General features: G+C 41.9%; 1 protein-coding gene across 1 annotated transcript; it reads left to right on the forward strand.

The window, feature by feature from the left end:
• Positions 1-2,755: 2,755 nt before the first annotated feature.
• Positions 2,756-16,388, forward strand: chrnb1l (cholinergic receptor, nicotinic, beta 1 (muscle) like; the record flags this gene model as incomplete). Its single annotated transcript, XM_080051594.1, has 11 exons — positions 2,756-2,822; positions 4,760-4,893; positions 5,332-5,376; positions 5,802-5,911; positions 6,151-6,259; positions 6,558-6,705; positions 6,864-7,049; positions 7,499-7,722; positions 7,810-7,988; positions 15,770-15,908; positions 16,248-16,388. The coding sequence occupies 11 exons, from the start codon at positions 2,756-2,758 to the stop codon at positions 16,386-16,388; spliced, it is 1,482 nt and encodes a 493-aa protein (XP_079907720.1).
• Positions 16,389-20,910: the final 4,522 nt, after the last annotated feature.

Below are 20,910 nucleotides of genomic sequence, written 5' to 3' on the forward strand. Positions count from 1 at the left end.
TTCAAATTAGAAAAAATAATGGGACAAAAAGAAATCAAGGGACATTTAGGCTAGAATAGATAAAAATGCAATTAATTGCGAGTTAACTATGACATTAATGCGATTAATCGCGATTAAATATTTTAATCGTTTGACAGCACTATGATTTACATTAGGAATCTAGGCCTGAGGAGTTTGGATCCAGCTTTAGATATGTGGTGTTCACACATAAACACCCAGACAAACCAGATGCTATAGTGAGCGAGCTGCACGCCTTTTATTGCACCGTGTCAGAATGTGCTGGAGTGTGTGGCGCATGCTTTCGTGGATATTTGTGCAACCATGGTTAATCCTTCTTTGTACTTTTCGGCGCTGGTTTCGCGTGGGGACATATTTTTCGGTCTGAGTGCATGCAGAGCAGCATGCCAACTCAATTTCACCAGCTGTACCAATAGCCTGTGGAATTCTCATTATAGTGGAGGGACCTGTGCCTCGGGATGTCTCGCAGACACCCACGCTTAGGCCCCCTACGTCGCTCATCCCATGTGAATCTCTCACACAATCACACACACTCACTCCTGCCCTTTGAATCCTGTATTTACATTTTGTTTTTTAAATAAAGATCTGAAGGGAGGATATCAAAGACTCCATCTGTTGTCAGAATGCTGGCGTGAGAGCTGCGCCCCTCGCCACGTCACCTTCCTGTTCTTCTATTAATAATCTGTAATAATCCTACACACACACACACACACACACACACATGCGCGCAGACACACACACACACACACACACACACACACGCACCCGCACGCATACACACCCACACCTATGCACACACACACACACACACACACTGGCCACCAGACACGGCTGCATGGGCTTCCCTGAAATGTCTATATGTGCAGATACACTCATGCACACATGCAGTGTCAGCTGATGCACTTGAATGCTGACAGTCTGACCCTGAACAGCTCATTTTGGCGACGGGCGTTGATTGTGCGTCAATATTAAAGACCCGGCTGCGGCATTATCGCCACGCAGCTTATTATCATACACTCTGACCTTGCGTGAAACCGTAGCATTGAGAAGAAGGGATGCCATGACACATACACATAAACACACAGGGGCTATTCTGACTGATGTATTTATTCTGGTGGTGGCGGCATGCAGCATGGGGCAAGTCGGAGACATTCTCCCCCTCACAAACTCCCAACCTGGGTCTGATTTACGGCCTGTTTGTGTTTTTGCCATGGAAACCCTGGCCATCAGGGGGGACAGAGGACAGTCCGAGCTCACATACATACACCAGGAAGGAGGCAATGGAAAGTTTTTTATCTCTCTGTATTTATCTCTTTATCTCTCTCTTTATTACTGTGATGACCACTCAGATACCACTGACATAATGTCATGGCTGTGGTCCTTATCTGTGTTCTTAATAGTTAGAACAGAGATCCCATTTCCATGTGATTAAATAAGAAATGAGAACAGTTGGTCCAGTCTATGTATGTGCTGCTTTCAATCCATGGTTGGATCCATAGCACATTGTCATGATCATTGCTGTTACCCCCCCAATCCCATCCCCTTACCTGTTTAAGTGGAAGACACCTACCGGGAAGTTGGAAATCTTAACATTGTAGATGACATATAATGGACAGGACGCTTTCAAGTTCTACCTGTGAACAATCAGTAAATCATACAGAGGCACTTATATTAGATAATCAGAGCAATTTAAATAATTTCCCATTTAAAGGTGGAGTCAGCCATTCTAGAGACTGCTCATTGTCAAAATCCCTATTTGTCATGTTGTTAGCTATGGTGGGCCGGGCCCCCTATTGCTTACATACCCTTTGTTTACATACCAGTTTATAGAGCCTAGGCTGTCTTTTTACACCATATTTTTATTCCGTGCACACAGAGTATAGACAGATAGCCAATCATGAAGAGATATTCACTGATTTTGACAAAAATGGATTTTGCATACAACTTTAAGTGTCACTTTTGGTTAAGTTCGATACATTTTTTCATTCATCTTTCATACAAATCTGTTGAGATTGGAGAACCAATTATTGAGTGGGAACAAATGTTTTAAAGGGACAACAGAGGAAGTGGAGATTTGATTTAACAGGAAAGAAGAAGAATATATGAGGGGGGGGGGGCACTAACAGGGTGATGAAGGCATCAAAAGTTAAATGAGCAAGAGATGCCACGTATTAACCACCTCAACTCCAAAGCAACTGTCATTCTTTGTCCAAAGAGAAAGTCAACCCCGCAATCCACTCCACGCTCCACACATCGCCCACTTGTTCTCCCACCCCAAAATATCTCCATTGTCATAACCCGTAGCCCATGCCATGGTCATCCCCACCCCCCACACCCCTCCACTTCTTCTTCCTCCCACCCACCGTCCCCACTGTGCTAACCTCAGATTGGTGAGCACCAACAGGTGTCTGTGCCGCAGGCTTCCCAGTACAAACACATTCCACCCTCTCGTCACTCCCAGCACGCGCGCCCAATCAGGCTGTGGTTTCACCCATGGAGCCATGGCCACAAAGAGACAAGAGAGAGAGAGCCATAAGCTGAACAGTGTGTGCTGCCGATGGTGACACTGCAATCCTACTGAAGACTTGCATGTTTAAACGCCTAAGGTAAAAAGGTGTGTCTTCTCGGGACACTCCATCTAGATTCCAGGTGAAGAGGAGAGAGGAGCGGGGCCTTTTATTGGAACACTAAAGCCTAAGATGTCATGAATGCCACGATTGGACACATGAAGATACGGATGAACATTCATATGAGGATGAACGCATTCATCATCGTTTGCAGCTGCCTTTGTCTCACTTTTACTGGTAAGGACATTTAATGGAATGTCGGTTGTCACTTTTGCGGACGACTCGAGGATTTTATGATTTTATCGGTTTTACCCAAGCTGATATTACTAAACTATTGAGGATACATCTGAATGTAGACATTTTCTGGCACTATAGAGATATATAGAGCATTACTTTTCTTATATAAATGATTGTTGGATACATGGAAGCCTTCGCCAAACAGGTTGACTGAAAGTTGATTAACCTTATCAGCACCACACAATTCTCTCTGTAGTTCACAGTATGGCAGTGTTTATAATCCCAATACGATGTTTCATTCTTGTACTGTACAGTGGCAAAAAGTTTGAAAGGGAACCAAACTAAATGTTTGACAGCACATGATATTGTGCTTGGTAAACAAACAGTTGCTCTGTGCATGTTGGCGACCTGTGGTGCAATGTTCCCATTTCGCTGTCTCTCCTAACACTACTGTACCTATTTACTGTTGGTCTGCCCGCTAAACAATCTTTTCCAACTCCATTTAACAGCGCATACACTTAAAACTCGAGGCATTCCTGCTTTAAGGGCCGCTACAGTATGATCAGATTACGGACAAGCATCCCGCATCCCACTCATTCTGTCAGTTCAGTTAAATTAGTATTGATTCCACTTTACCTGTTTTTTTTGGGGGGGGGAGGATAAAATCATAATTAGAATTGATTTGCCATGCCTAGTTCTTATCTGAGCTCAGCTGAAGTGCTTTGACTTTGACCCCCACAATGAGAATGCAAAGCAAAAAGCTGACCTGCGCTGGTTGGTGACCTCCACCACGGCGAGTGTAGTATTCCTGTCTCTGTGTAAGCCCTACAGCTGGGGCAATCCTACCAAACTACATTTCCCCAAAGACAGGGGGCCAACAGCCAGAGGAAATGAGCGGGAGACACCGAGGGGGGAATCCAAGCGGAGAAAAATCCTTATTCAATATCAAATCAAAGACGTTTTATGCTGTTCCACACAAAAACAATGTAAAAAGCGTTGTGTTCTAAAACATGTTATGAATCACTTTTACACATCATTGTTTGATAATCAGTCTATTTTTAGCCAATACCGAGCTGATATCCCAGACATCCCTTTGATCCCGTCCCCCTGCTGCATATCAATTACATTAGCTCAGTCACCTTTGCTACCCATCGCACAGCACCTGCCCTGGCGCTGACTGCTGCCTTTGCCTGTCCTGGCTGTCCTTCTCTGTCTTCTCCACATGTTTTGCCACATATTTTAAGTGAAAGTCAGTCCATTATCAGTAGGTATCGGTAGGTGCCCCTCACCACAGTATGCCTGGCTCAATTGATCCACAAAGAACAAGTGTGCTGTAGTCTGGCTATCATGTACTTTGGTAATATTGTAATGTAATTGATAATAATTATTTTTTAAAGTTTTTTTTTCTATTTACATTATGACTTTGAAGTACCGGTAATTGCTTTGATCTTTTTCATGTCCTCCATGTTTATTGTACGCACCAGCATATCAAGGCCAATTCTTTGTATGTGAGAACTTGCCTGGCCATATACACCCGATTCAGATTGTCACAAATTTTCCTTTAAAGAAACATGATTTTTAACATGTCATCCTGTGCTTTTTGGCACTAAAAACATGTGGTATGATTGAAACGCTGCAGGTCCATATGGTCGTGAGATGTGATATTTCACATTTGGATTACCAATTTCACAAATTCAGTAGGTTTAATTCTCCAGCCGGTCATCATGTTGTCAAAGCACTTGGATTGGATTAAAAAAATTACCCCTTTCATCAATTATTAGTTTTCTCCACTGACTTGTTTGTTACTCTTCCTTTCTCATCCTTATCACTATTCCCTGCCGTTATTTCTTTTTTCAGCTGGTGTTGGCCCTCAGATCATTAGTTACCATTTCCCCCCTCATCACTTTCTGTCTCTTTGCACTGGTCCTTTCATCCAGGAGCCTCAGAAGAAGAGAGGAGGCTCCATCAGAAGCTCTTCAAGAACTACAACCTGAAGGTCAGACCGGCTCGTGTCTGGCACGAGAAGGTGATGGTCCGAGTGGGGATGACCCTCTCACAGCTGGTCAGCTTGGTTAGTACAGCTACAGATAAACATATTCAGTCTCCTGAATAAGCGTATTTATGAAAATTCAGTGCTTTCTTCACTCTCTCTCACACACACACACACACACACACACACACACACACACACACACACACACACACACACACACACACACACACACACACACAAATAATGTCCTGACCGCAACCCTAACCTAAACCTAATTCTAACCTGCACCTTAAACCTAGTCTAAACACTCAAATAGCCCTTTAAAGGTCTGCCCCGGAGTGAAAACCGGTCGAAATGTCCACACTATTTTAGACGTAAGGTCTAAAACTCATATAGGTACACACACACTGTTGTCTGCAGCACTTATTCAAACTCAATTTCCATAGAGCAGGGTTGAAAGTAGACACTAATATATGTCATCTGTCTATCTCTCTGTGTCTCCCTTTGCCTTTATAGAATGAGAAGAACGAAGAGATGACAACCAACGTGTTCATGAATATGGTATAAGAATGAAACATTCATCTTCATCACTGCAACCCCTGTCTACTTTCTCTCTGTTTGTCTCTCTCTCTCACTCTGTATGGTTTGCCCTGCCGCTCGCCCTCGAATGGTCACTTTCTATAACTGTACATTATTTTCTTGCTTCATCTCTCCTATTCCCTCACTCGATCTTTCATTTCTGTCCCTCGCCTGGACTAATTACAGTTCAGCTTGGCTTGAGCGTTTGTGACAGTGGTGTGTGACTGTTTGTCTGGATCAGTGGGATTTCAATGACTTGTCAAAGGCAGGAGCGCTAGGGTGTAATTGACCGTGAAATCAGGGCGCCATAGTAATGAGTTTACCTCTTGTCCGCTATCCAATGCCTGTGATTCACGTTCTTTTCCCTGCTCCTCCCTTCCCTCCCTCCCTCCCTCCCTCCCTCCCAGGAATGGACAGACTACAGGTTGTCATGGGAACCAGAGGAATTTGACGACATTAGCGTTTTGAGGATTCCTGTCAACAAGGTGTGGCGTCCCGACATCTACCTCATAAACAAGTGGGTGTCCTGTTTGCAGTCACACTTGTCATATGGCACAGCAGAACAGGGTTCACAAACACAAGCTGATCAGTTTGATGGGCCGTGGTGTCATTTGCTATTTGCACAATATTAACAATGTGGACATGTTTGTGTCTGTTAACATACAAATACGGTGTGTTATTACCAGTGCACAGAAGGAACATATATTAACAGAGTCCAGGATAAAGAAGAGATATAATGCTATTTTCTCCCTACAGTAATGACGGCCAGTTCGATGTGGCTTTGTACGTCAACGTCTTGGTTTACAACGATGGCACAGTCAACTGGCTTCCCCCAGCCATTTACCGAAGCTCCTGCGCCATAGAGGTACCTACTGTCTTAGGGATCTCATATGAGATACAAGTATTACTGAAAATCCCTCAATAACTGAACTGTCTCGATATGGTGTTTTCATCCCTTGTGTTTGTCTCCTGTCGTTTGGCCGATTTTCTCTTTCTGAGTATTAAGGAAACTGTGTGGGTTCATTATTCTAATATCAATATCCAATACTAAGTAACATATTTTACTTATATGTTGATGGACCTATATCCGGTATTCCATATTTATAAATATGACCTTTCCCATGTAATAATGCTGTAACAGTTTGTAATTCCTCCTCTGGCAGGTGTCGTACTTCCCATTTGACTGGCAGAACTGCACCATGGTTTTCCGCTCGTACACCTACGACTCCTCGGAGGTGGACCTACAGCACTTCCTGGATGAGGACGGCAACGAGATCCAAGAGATTGTTATAGATGAGAACGCTTTCACTGGTTAGTTCCTCCAGCAACATCATCTTGTTTTCATAAAGGCTCCGGGGCCCAAAAGCAATGTCTAACAAAGGTGATATAAGGAGGTTTATCCACTCAGCTCATCTGCTGATGTCAGCATCTTTGTCACCTTGAGTGTCTCTCTCTCTCTCTCGCCGCAGAAAACGGAGAATGGGCCATCTGTCACAAACCATCGAGAAAGAATGTGAAGGAGGACCTGTACGAGGACATCACCTTCTATCTCATCATAGAGAGGAAGCCACTTTTCTACATCATCAACATCATCGTGCCCTGCATCCTTACCGGCGTGTTGGCTATATTTGTCTTCTACCTGCCTCCTGGAGCAGGTCAGCACATCTGACATGTTTTGACACATCACAGCCCAGATAGGATATAGAGAGGGGGTAGATTGGCCCCTGATGCATTGTCTAATGTCATGACAAGAAGCATGTGTCCAATTCAGAATGCTCCTCGTGACAGGGCAACCTCTGAAGGAATGTATTGATGTATTATATATTGAAGAAATGTGACCTTGGCGAAGGCTCTACTATATCCTTTTGGGTCTTGTGTGGCCATATTGTAGAGTGATGTTTCAATCGACAGGATTTATTATTGCAAACCCTTTGACCATGCTGAATTTTAACCTACCAGTAAACCCTGCAGTAGACATGCCTTTATCCAACATTTTTTAAAGCTAAAGCCAATTCATCAATTGCTTCTTGACAGACACCAGCATGGTAATGTTTGCTGCTATGCTTTCTTAATCACTTCTCCAAACTGTCCCTGTTGCGTACAGGTGAGAAGATGACTCTCTCCATTTCCGTCCTCATCGCTCTGACTGTCTTCATGCTTTTGCTGGCGGACAGGGTCCCTGAGACTTCTCTTGGCATCCCGATCATTGTCAACTACGTCATGTTTACCATGATCCTGGTCACGTTCTCGGTCATCCTAAGTGTTGTCGTCCTCAACCTGCACCATCGAACGCCCAGCACACATATCATGCCAGACTGGGTTCGAAAGGTGAGCCTTTTTCCACCAAATAATCTCCAGAATCCTTTTAAGGCTAACTCAGCACCTTCAATGACTTTCTATCCCTCATATTTACAGGTATGCATTGATTTCCTGCCCAAATATGTCGGCATGACTAGGCCAACCCCAGAGGAACCCGTGTCTAAGCAGGAGTCTATTGATGACACGCCTATCCGAAACTTTAACGGAAGGCAACCTGGAGGAGAGTACTTTTTTCGCAAGATCAACCCTGATCTGGTTATACCCTGGAGAGGCAGGTAGGGCCACTTTCACTTCAGGAATCTAGCAAAGCGTGGACCAATGAGCTTCATTCTGTTTGAGCAAGACCAAACTATTCATCCTGTCTCACTTGATGAAAAGCAAAAGTGAATTGAATTGTAAAAGCTGCAAACTGGCAATTTGCTCAGTCGATAAGGTGTTTCTCAGTATCTGACAAACTTGATTGAATTAGACTCGAAGGGTAAACCAAGCTCTTGGTTTGAGATATATTGAAAGAACTAAAATGCCATAAAGTTATGGCGCCTATTTTCTTAACTGTCATGACTGCTGAGCACTGTACACTTGAATGAATGTCCATCAGAGTCATTCATCCTGATTTAGCACCTTTCAAGGCTAAATTGTGGCGATCCTGAAATTACACTGGCAGAAAGCTAATACTATTAATGTTAATAAAAGCCAGAGCAAGTAGGAGTCTTCTTCGTAGAGTGTGCCAAAGTGTGAATGTTGGATCGGATGCCGGACTAGCTATTATAGTCAAGTACACAGTGTTCTAGACTTGGCAGAAATACAGTCATCACCAAGGCAGCTCAGAACTTGTCGAGATGGTAACGGTATGTGCACTTCATTCAGCCACACACATGTCATACCATTTTATAATATCATTTGCATTCATTTAAAAAAGCCCCATGTATTGTATTCTGATAACAGTGTCCTAAAGCCCTTAACCCTCCTGTTATGTTCCGGGTCAAATTGACCCGTTTCAAAGTTTGAAGATCTAGGAAAAATAGTTAAAAGTATTTTTTCAGTATGAAACTTCTTCTGCTTGCCTTAATTAGGGTAATCAACATATAATATGAAAATATTTCATCTCACACATTTGCAACCACCCCCTGCATGTTTATATCACATAGATACTGTTCGGGTCAATTTGACCCGGCAGTAAAACTGGAGGTAAAAGGGTGTCAGACATGTAAGACTATTTCTTTCTTTACAACTGTGAGACATATTTCACCCAAATCTCACACACGCACACACATACACACGCCCACGCACGCACACACACACACACCCACACACACACAAACACACACACACAGTTGCAAGTGTTATGACTTTTGACGGGAACCATTTATGTTCCCTTGGGAAAACTCCAGCCACATTCAGTGGACACTCAACAGGGGAGGGGCAAAACATATAAAATCTTCTCTGCATGGGAGTCCTACCAACATTCCACTCTGTCAGGCAGACCTTTACAAAATGAGAAGCAGAAGCAAAAGGATGACAGGATGTGTCTCAAGACGAAGACGATCTTGAGCTAAATTCTGATTCTAATGATTCTGAATTTGAACCAGATGAGGGAATTGCTATTCCTATTCCTCCAAGCAAGACATTCATGTAAAAAAATTGTGAAATTCATCCCCAAATATGCGTCAGGCAAACCTGTCTGCAGAAAGCATACAGGTGAAACTCATATAATTAGAATATCATGGAAAATGAATTGGAATTGAGGCAAGAAGTACTGAGTACACATGCATGATTATACTTTATAGAGGGCTGATATTTCTGTATTAAAAATCCCTTTTTTTATTGATTTCATGTAAGATTCAAATTTTCGGAGATTTTAAATTTGGGGTTTTTATAAGCTGTAAGCCATAATCATCAACATTATAACAAATAAAGGCTTGAAATATCTCACTTTGCATGTAATGAGTCTATATAATATATTAGTTTCACCTTTTGAGTCAAATTACTGAAATAAATGAACTTTTGCACGATATTCTAATTTTTTGAGTTTCACCTTAAAGACAGTGCCAGGGCCCACTAGGATGGCATTGACTCGTGTGACTGACATCAAGTCAGCTTTTGAGCTGGTCATGCCAGATTCAATACAGAAAATCATTCTGGAAATGACTAATCTAGAAGGGAGGTGTGTTTTTGGGGAAAAGTGGAAGGAGCTGGACAAAACACATTTAGATGCGTATTTGGGGCTCCTCATCCTGGCTGGGGTCGCAGGATGAATCGACAGCCAGTCTGTGGGATGCAGAGACAGGCAGGGCTATATTTCAAGCCACAATGTCTCTGGAGACTTTTCACATGTTCTCTAGTGTTTCAAAAGTAATAAAGTGGTGAAACATTACAAAAAAAGTTTGAACATGTATTTTTTTAATGAAAAACGAGTGAATTATCCTTATTGAACCATTACCTGTTAGAGGTAAGGAACACCACATTGAACTAAATATTGATAGAATAGTTAGTAATGGAGTTGGTAATGACATGTTCACACTGCTTGTTAGGAATTCTTTTGGTTTAGAACATCTTTTGGAGATTTAAACATGCACCGGGTCAAATTGACCCGGGAACACCATAGCTGTTCCTAACAAACGAACATAACAGGAGGGTTAACAAATGTTAGCATGCTAACATGCTAAACTTAGTTTGTGAACATGGCAAACATAAGTTGATGGGTGTCAGTCTGGTGGCATTGTCATTGTTGACATGATAGATTTCTGACATTAGAATTTAGATATACTGGAAGTACTGTCTCATAGACCAGTGGAATGGCTCAAAATCGTTGATGCTTAATTTGAGTGTTGGTCACATAATTATTTGGGATTTTTAGTTGTGTCTGTTACTTTTGTCTGTTGGTTTGCTAACCTTTGTTAATTAGAACAAAATAAAGAGTACAGCTGATGCTGATGGCACTGTCATTAGTTCTGTTGTATTTTGTTATTAAAGGTGCTCCAAGGAACTTTTAGTTTGTGTTCATTCTTGCACCCCCTTTGGAAAAAAGCGGTAGTGTTTTTACTGCGTCACCTGTTATTTCTGGGTGAGTTTACCCAATGACAAAGGCATTAAGAAAATCTAAAAAAATATATCATTCTTTTCACTGATGGAAAATTAGACTGTTTCAGAAATATTGAAAAGTTCCTCGTATCATCTTTAACCAAAATTTGATGATAGCACTTCAACCTGAGGAAACCTTGAATCTTATCGTACCAAATTCAAATACAACAGTGGTGGACCAACCAACAAACTATCCCCATTAGGTGTGATTGGTGAAAAGACTATCACAAAATTGAGATTCCAACTTACCATGTGGTAAAATCATTTGAACTCATACCGTAATGCGTTTTTTTATCCAACTGTTTAGTTTTTTCTTCTCTGTTTCCGTTGCCATTCTCAGATAGCACCTGTCAATCAAGCAGTGAACGCAGGACTGATTCTTTTCTTCTATCTTCTGTTGATGGAATTGGGGTTTCTGTAGCTGGTGCTCTTCCATAGGACGAGTCATTGTATATCAATCCTCGAAAGAGATTATTAAAATAAAATGTTGCTTCAAGCTCTTCTGTCCATCCAACTATGTTGGCTTCACTCCGGCTAATCTGCCAGTAGGCCTCAGACTTGCCACCCAGATCTGGCGGCATACACAGCTCCACTGTCCCATGAACCAGGACTGGTGCTGGGCGTCTCTCATCCCCTTCCAAAGGCATTAGATTCAGCCCCAGCTAAGCCCCACAACCCCGGCCACGGTCGCCAGCCACTAAGCCTTTGTTTAGGTTGGGCATTAGGTGGTAATCCCTCAGAAAAGTAGTTGAAGGGAGGGTGGAGAATGGATAGGGGTAGATGAGTGGAATGGAACCCGGTGCTGAGTGATTGGGGCAGGGGAGGATTTTAGCTGTATTTGATGTGGAAGATGGTGGTCTCTGCATTTGTGACCAGGCACCACCGTCAGGTTTGTGTCACATAAATGCCTTTGGCTTCATCCATGCCTATTTACCTTGTGATTCTGTCAGAGGGCTAGTTAGTAGTCAGGTGTTGTCCTTTACAACACATTCATGACTTATGACTATTTATTATCACACTTCTGCATGTGTGGTGAAGTGAGCTGCTTACATGTGCCTTACAATTTGAAAGGATTTATTTGGTATTGCAAAGTACATCAGTCTTTGTGAATCAAATTACTTAACTTCAATAATCAAATTACTCAAAATTGTTTATATCTTCAATGAAATATACATATACTGTACCATACATGTTCTTCTGTAAGCGGTGTGTGTGTGTGTCTGTGTGTGTGTGTGTGCGTTGAACGGTCCTGTATCTGCAGTAATGAATAGAAGCCATGGAATGTGAATGGCACGTGGCATGAAGAGCACCGCATAGCTCTGCCCTGACCTATGGCCACACAAACATACACACTCACACACACACACACACACACACACACACACACACACACACACACACACACACACTCACACTCACACGCACACACACACACACACACACACACACACACACACACACACACACACACACACACACACACACACACACACACACACTCACACACACACACACATCCCTCCAGCAGGAGCTCTCAGCCACACATTTTTTTTATTGTCCAGCAGTCTTGACATCTGTTTCTCACGCGGTCTCTTTGGGATTTTGATAACTTGTTCTGCTCCTTTGCTGATGCCTTCCCCCTCCCTGGTGCCAAAACAGAACACGCAATGTTGTCTACTCTATACACAGACTGAATGCACTGCAGACGTGTTACTGAGGTGCCTATCTGACAGGTGCACTGTGGGGTCCCGCCAGGTGTCTCTAGGTGGGCATCTATATGTGAATACACATATAGACATATGATATGATATGATACACATTATGTTGCATGCATGTTAGAAGCTGCATCCTGGTTCTATCTATCTATCTATCTATCTATCTATCTATCTATCTATCTATCTATCTATCTATCTATCTATCTATCTATCTATCTATCTATCTATCTATCTATCTATCTATCTATCTATCTATCTATCTATCTATCTATCTATCTATCTATCTCTTCCTTGTGCACCATGTACGCATATTTTATTTGTTTACTGCTTGTTGTAGTTTCTATTGTATGCTGCATGTGCAAATCAAGAATGCTTCATAGCGTGTGGTTGTGAAAAAGAGTGGGTGTGGTAACCTCCCATCACCGTTCACACCAGCTTCTCCACCACTCACAAATAACTCTCCCTCCACCACAGTCTCACATCACTGTGGCTTATTTGCACAGTGACAAAGGAGACAGGACCCTGATGTACAGTCAACACAATCAAAACTTTCCATTAAGCTGTACCACTACATTGAAATTTAGCTGAAAGTTATGTGCTGTGGGCAACGGCAGAAACCAAAGCAACGGATGGAGTGATAACCATTCAGTACACTGTGCAATAATCTATTAATAATAATAAAATAATAATGATATTTTGAAATCAGGGCTTTTACCTGAAATCGAAGGTCATGCAATAAACATATCTGTTTTTACAAGAGGTGATGGGTGCATGGGCTGATGGAAGGCAGAGGGCAGCCGGAGGAAGTGGAATCTGTAGTGAATAGTTAACACCATATTTAAGTGTTTGCTTCCACCTTTGTTATTGTGGCCTGACACGAGCGTCTGTGTCCTGACCTGCAATATAAGTACTGTACATGTTGTTGGGTCACATATTCAGATTAAAAGATAAAAACTTTTTAAGTTGCTGCATGCAGGTCCTCGTCAACAGTTTGTCCGATTTTGTTAATGACTAATATGGGGGTATTTTTGGAAAGGGAAACTAATATGCGACCAATAATTTTTCAATAAAAGTCACAGGGCAACATCAACTAGAGGATAGCAGTGCTTTTGCACAAATGAGAGAAGAAAATAGCGCCCTATACAGTAGAGCACGCGCAAAGGGGGAAATGCACGCAGACTGCACTGAAACTGCCCTGTTGTGCAGACAGCTCCCTGGGTGCACCTGGCCCATTTGAATGTATTTAAATGAGGGCATATTCAAAACCCAGCACAACATTGCTATATTCCTATGCAAATAAACCTTGTTGCAAATAGCACCATATCCTCAAAGGCCAGCGCTCATTGCAACAGGCCGCTTTAGTGGAACAATGACTGTGTCTGAAAGTCCTGTACTAAAGTCACGCAATCTTTCTATACTCCCCTTCTCTCTGTCTCCCTCTCTCTCTTCAAAACTTGTGAGCTTTAAATTGTATTGAATTGAAATTGAGTCAGTTGGGGGGGGGGGGGGGGGGTTTACAGGAAGAGGGTTGTTGTATACTTATATATGCTGATTTTGACTAAAAGTGATTTAGTCCCCTCATACAAAACAAAATCAATTTGTTGAGAGAACTTTCTATAAACTAAATGGTGAAAGACCATTCAAACATACAGAGTATAGTGTGAGATAAATACATGTTCTGTAGTATGTATTTGAGTGGTTGCAAGAGTTACTCACAAAAGCCTGAAGGCATTACAAACACACAGTCAATAAGACTCTCTCTTTCTCTCTCTCTCTGCTCGTATGTTTTGGTTTATGGAACAGCTGTGTGAGGGGAAGAATGGATGGGTCAAAGGTCACACTATCACATAATCGTTGACCCAGTGTTGTGTCAATGTCACCCCCCGTGTCAGTCGTGTGCTGCTGCTGTCACTCACCCTGCATTCCAAATGGCATACTCTTTCTTATTTCTAGTCTATATTCCAGCTGATCGTGACAAGTATGTACAGTAGTTAGCATACAGTCGGGACGTACTTTTACTCATTTATTTCATCATAACATGCCTTGACTTGCCTTTTGCTTCTACGGTATATCCGTCTAATCGCTGGTTGTTTTCACTTGAAGGCTCAGTTGATGTGACGTCACTTCCGCTGCGCAATGGATTGAGGGACCAGACAGAATCGCCAAAAAACGCATGATGATTTCCACACTAAAAATCAAGACCCGATGTATTAGGGCATCTGGGTATTTTTAAGCATGCTGCATCTGAATGCATGCATTGGAACATCCAAAATCTTTTTTTTTCACCATAGAGAGGTACAGGTATTGGAACACAGGGTGATTTGGCTGCAGGAAGGGGCCCATGGTACTTCTGCCTGTAAGTGACTAGAGGGCAGACAAGGACACACACTGTATGTTTTGAAACAACAACGCTGACATCTAAGTCTGTTGTGTACGTCCTACATGGGACAGCTAATGTCAGCGTTAATTTGTGTGAGCAGAGGTGAACAATGTTGTGCTAGTAACTCACGACATGCTCAACATATATCTGAGCTTATGGAGCATCGTAAAAGGGGCGTCGCTGCATTTTTTTACTTCTTCCAGAGGACACGCATGATAGGAATTTGCACGACGCTCTTCACAGGAGACATATCCCTTAACAAGAAAGTGGAAACCGGATCCCATGTTGTCAAAGTCCATATCAAGACTTTGAGACAAAAAAAACCTTTGTTCATATTTTAACAAAGATGCCCATCTCTGTACATTTTCGAATAAGTCACACAGTAGCGTATGTTGTTTCACTTTGTGCAACACTTAACTTAAACTCTTAACTTAAAAATGTGGGGAAAGTGCTAAATCCCATTGACACCTTGCAAGTGGCCACAACTACACTATGTTTTTTTTTATTTGTTTAACTTTACTTACTTTCCACTAAGCTTAGCATAAACTGTAGACAGGTAGAAAAAAACTAGCCTTGCTCTGTCATAAAGCATTGTCAAGACAGACCTGTGTGTGTAAAAGCACTAGCACAAAGCACAGGTGTGTAAAGTATCTTGAAAACGTTATACTTTTCTTTGCCGATGAACCAGATGCTACTGAGTTCTTTTGATAACATTTTTAAAATGTTGCAGCAAACTTCCCAAAACATTCACTGGACTTGAGCTTATACGGTTCATGTTTGATAGAAGTTTTAAAGACTTAATTCCTTGTTGCAGCCACATAAGTGTGTTAAAGCTTTGCATCTTCCTACATCCCCCCCTACTTGTCTCTCTGTGTTATAGAAGTGAGAGCACAGTGCAGCTCCATAGGCTCCCCGACACAGACAGCTACTATCTGATCCTCCCTCCCAACCTGAAGTCAGCCATCTCTGCTGTGACATACATGGCCGAGCAGCTGAAGAAGCAGGACACGGATGACTCGGTAAAACATGTGCACCACGCATTAAGCTCATACTGTGAATTTGATATATAGGTATCGCTCAAAGGATTCAAATCCCTTCTTGGCAACTTCTTTTTTAAAAAAAGCACATTTAAATTAATATTTTAAATCATCATCCATATTTATATTTTATTTTAATTATGTTTTTGTTCATGTAAAATACTAGAGGTCCACACTTGGTCAATGTAGACCGACAGTCCACTGTTGGTAATGTAGGCGTGTGTGTGTGTGTGTGTGTGTGTGTGTGTGTGTGTGTGTGTGTGTGTGTGTGTGTGTGCGTGCTTGCGTGTGTGTGTGTGTGTGATTGTGTGCTCCTTGCAGATGACAGGAGACTGGCAGTACATCGCCCTGGTGGTGGACCGTCTCTTCCTGTGGTTGTTTGTCATCATCACCACACTGGGCACGCTGGCCATGTTCTTGGATGCCAGTTTCAACTATACACCTGAAAACCCTTTCCCGTAGAAGACAAAACACACACACTATCCATCTCTCTCTCACCCTCTCTCACACAAATACACAGACAGTTGGGCTTTGAAGAATTGTTTGGTCACCAGTCATTTCTAGGTGATATCTGAGATCACTAGGGCTGACTTTCCATTAAGCCCTAAATACCTATTCCATATTTCTGTTTTCAGACTCTAACATGTTTCAAGGATAGTACGTGTGACGTGTTACATTTATTACGCACACAGGCCTCAGACGCAACCTCTACTCGATAATAGAATCCATGTTTAGGTCTATAGAAAATAAATGTATATGCTTTACCACTTTTTGGTCCAACTCATGTAAGTAACACATTCGTTGTGTGAGACTAAAAGTTTGAAATACAGATTTCCTGAAAGTGACAATGTTGGTGTTATTGAAAGTCACCTTCTGTGGTAATGTGTTTGTGTACTTTGGATTACCTGTTGTCTTCTCCAAGAACAGTGAATTACACTAAGCAAATGTAATGTTGGCCTTTGGGCAGTAGAGGGCAGTGATGTAATGTGCAGTCAAAACTTGAGTTTACTGTTGTTGTAAGTAAAACATATTTTTAAAGGTTTTTTTTTCTTCATGGAGAAAAAGGACAGAAAAAATTATTTGAGAGCTCATTAAAAAATGTTTAGCATTGTTTTATCACCTTTATAATTCATGATGTTTTGTATCAGAAGGAATAAGATTATTTACGATGTGGGTTGTTGATAAAGTCAAATGTGAAGAAAAATTATATTTAAAGGTAAAATGTTGCTTGATCTTGTAGTTATTATTACTCTCCTTATTTTCATTCTTGTTTAGCCTGGTGACTACACCCAAATTGGACTACCATCAATACATGACATTCCCGTTCCATCAATCTTTAAGACACCTCCCTAAATAAATATCAAATAATTAAATAAATAATATATTTGAGCAGCAAAGCTACAACTTATTTATTGTGTGCCTCTGTTTAATCCGCATGCATCATATTGTGGCTGAAAATAGGAAAAGCCAAAATGTCCAAAACTTGAACCGATGTTGTTGTTCTTAGTACTGTTTTGCTGTGCTGTTCAAAGCAAATAACCTGACAGATCAAAGTTCCGTCTTGCTATTGGAACTTGCATTTAAAAAAGCAATCTCACCAAAAGCTACATTCAGTCGTAGCTTTCTGGTGAACCATGCAATGTATTGACCTCTGTATTATTCTTCACATTCTCTTTCAGTTGGTCAATGTAATGCATGGCAATATCGAATAAATAAATACACAAATGAAGCCACTCTAAAGCATGAACACTAGCAATGAGGAATTGAGAACATGGATAGCAGACACATTCAGCACACTCACTGATTTGATCTTAGATCCCTCTGTTTTACTCCATTTATCACTGAACATTTCAGGCTATGGAACAACTTGAAGAACTACAAAGCATATGACATAGGTGTTAATGGTGAGTCTCTACACATCACCCCATTACAACATTTAAGTTTCTAAATCTCACGTCATGGGTTCTGGGTAGGGTTAACCCTGCATCAGTGCTAATGGACCCAAACATTTGCCTCAGGGATTTTAAGTACACATACAATATATTTGAAGGGGTCATTGCAGTGCACTGCCTCGTAGCTGATTAGGTTGTCAACACAGTATAGCACATTCCACAGCTACACAGCAGCCATTGTCATGCTCACTGAGGTGCAGCGTGAGGCCACAGAGTCTGTGTTTGTAATCATTGTGCCCGAACCGTCCAAATATGTTTCTGCCCGGTGAGTAGCACTTGCCAAAGGACAAAAAAAGGGATCACCTCAAAGCTAGAAGAAAGAGCCCACAAGACCAAGAACACAGTCTCCTGGTCCTGCCCTACTGCCAGCGCACAAAGGCCAAGCACTGTTACATAAGAAGAATGAAGGTGGCAAAGACAGGGGCCGTGTAGAGAAGGGGCGCCATCCCCCTCATTTGCGCTCTCGGGAGCTTTTCAGGGAAAATAGCCGTGGGCCCACAGCGTGTTTTATTGCGAATGCCTCAGTGACTTCCAAGGGGGCACTTAAATGACTTCAATCATTAGGGTTCTGCACTGTACTCGCTCACTCCAGACCCAGAGGAGGCCTTCGGAAATGGGAGGGAGAGTCCCCCGCCGCCCCCTCCCTCCCCTCCAGAGAATGTTGTTAGTGCCCTCCTTTGGGGCTGATTTAGCTGTTTTCTTTTTCAGCTCCCATTGAGCGCTGAGCGAGACAAATGTGTGTTTACGCTTTTAAAAAAAAAGGAAAGTTGTAAAAGGGAAGAGTGGAGAGAGAGAGAGAGAGAGAGAGCAGCTGGGAGGGGGCTAGAGCAATGTTCGCTTTTTTGTCTTCATTGCTTTTTGTGGAAAACAGGGCCAAGAGGACATCAGATAAATCAGGTTACCAGTGGCAACAGCATTGGTAGGGCCGAGACTGGCTCCAGATCTTGATTCTTAATCATTTTCCTCTTCTGCATTTATGTCTTCACTTTTTATTTGCCTTCCCATGTTCATCCTAGTCCAATCTCCTTCATCTATCTATCGCCACTTCCATGCTAACAACTGTTTCAACCCTCGGACCACCAACCAACTCGTCAACCTCTGTATCAAAGTGAAAAAGAACCCTGGAAGCTGTTGGGCTCATTCCTCCTCCCAGCAACAATGAGGTATTTGTTGGCCCCTGCAGCATATGACTCGAGGCCCATTAACCATGCCTGGATACAGTAGCCTATATAGAGGGGAAAGAGTTATAGTGAGAGAGAGGAGGTGGGGAGGGGGGGGGGAACGAATGTGAGAAAATGAAGAAACAGTTCAAGGCAGAGGAAAAGGAAAGGAGGGCTAACAGAACAATAAAGCAAAGCCGCATTGCATTTTAAATAGCTAATAATGCGGCCAGTAGGTGAGCACATTCCCATTAACCTGGCAGTGGGGATACGTTCCTAGAGGCTTATGGGTTATTGCTTCCGGTCTTGTTGATGTAGGACCATTGTTTAGCCCCAGTGTGAAGTCACACACACACACACACACACACACACAAACACACACACACACACACACACACACACACACACACACACACACACACACACACACACATACTTTGCCAACCTCTGATATTGGACAATGCATGCTATTGTCTGTTTGTTTTTGTCAACACTCACCAGGAAGAGGTCAAAGCCTGGCACGTTGACGCACCTAACCCAACTGATTTACTGAATTGTAAAAACAATAGTAAGTAACAAGAGTTCCTGCATTATTTAGATTCAACATTTAAGTTGGAGTCAGCGATTCTGTAGATGCTTGATGTCATATTAACTTTTGGTCAAAATCTGTAAATATCTCCTCAATATCCGCTACCTGTCTGTACTGTGTGCGTTCTGAAAAAAACAACTGTTGTTAATGCGGTATGTAAACAAATGGGCCCAGTGTAGCAAAATGCCCGTTTACAGAGCCTATAGGCAGTATATTAACACTGGATTTATTTTCAGCACACTCACAGTATGCAGTAGCAGATCATGAGGAGATATTCACTGATTTTGGAGTAAAACAAGAAACTATTTAAAGTGGTTTCAACTTTTTTTTTTAGTGTTTTATTTGACATTTTAAAAAGGCCTTGATTTTGTCAGGTCATGGTGAGTCATATAGCACCACCACTATGACTCATTCCTAAGTCATGGTCTGAAAGTGCAACCTTCACTGGACACAATGAGTTTTCAACATGGGTTCATTCCACTCTGAACCGACAGTTTACCTCGTCACTGCATGCCTGACAACAGCAAGCTCGTGAATCTGCTCCGAGACAGTGATTGGTGTGATCTGTGGTGAATGGACGGTTGGTAGTTTGGGCCATTTTGTACAGTGACGGGTACCTGAGTTATAGTATTAATCTGGGTTAGTGGGCATGAAGGACGTTTTAAAACACACACACACACACACACACACACACACACACACTTTCTAGACTAAAGTAGAAGAAAACACCAAATATAAACTAATAAAATAGTGTATATGACTTATCATTCAAGTACTTTGAACCTGCAAAATTAATATAGTATATTTTGGGAACTTTCAGTATGGGACAGATACTAAAGGAGGTAACACTTTACAATAAGGTACACACAGAAGAGTAGTTAGTATACTGTTCCAAAAAAGAGTAGTTACTGTCTTCAGAAATTGTAAGTTGGTGTTGACGTATCATGGTTGTGATGCAGGACTTTCAAGATTTGGAATGTAAAATATGTTTTTCTTATATTATATTTATTCTTTTTTGAACAGTAACTATTCTTTTTTGAACAGTAAAACACAGTAACTACTATTTTATGGAACAGTGACTACTCTTTTTGGAACAGTAACTACTCTTTTTTGTGTACCTTATTGTAAAGTGTTACCCTTCTTCTCACTTACTAAACATGGTGCTTCTATTGGGATACATATTCAGACTCCTCATAACAGCGTGACATATTAGCAGTACTAAGTCAACTTTGTAGTCTACAGTGAAGGTGGGTTAAAGCATTAATATTACGTTTGTGGACATG

Source organism: Ammodytes marinus (assembly GCF_949987685.1).
Source record: "Ammodytes marinus genome assembly, chromosome: 23".
Lineage (NCBI taxonomy): Eukaryota > Metazoa > Chordata > Actinopteri > Uranoscopiformes > Ammodytidae > Ammodytes > Ammodytes marinus.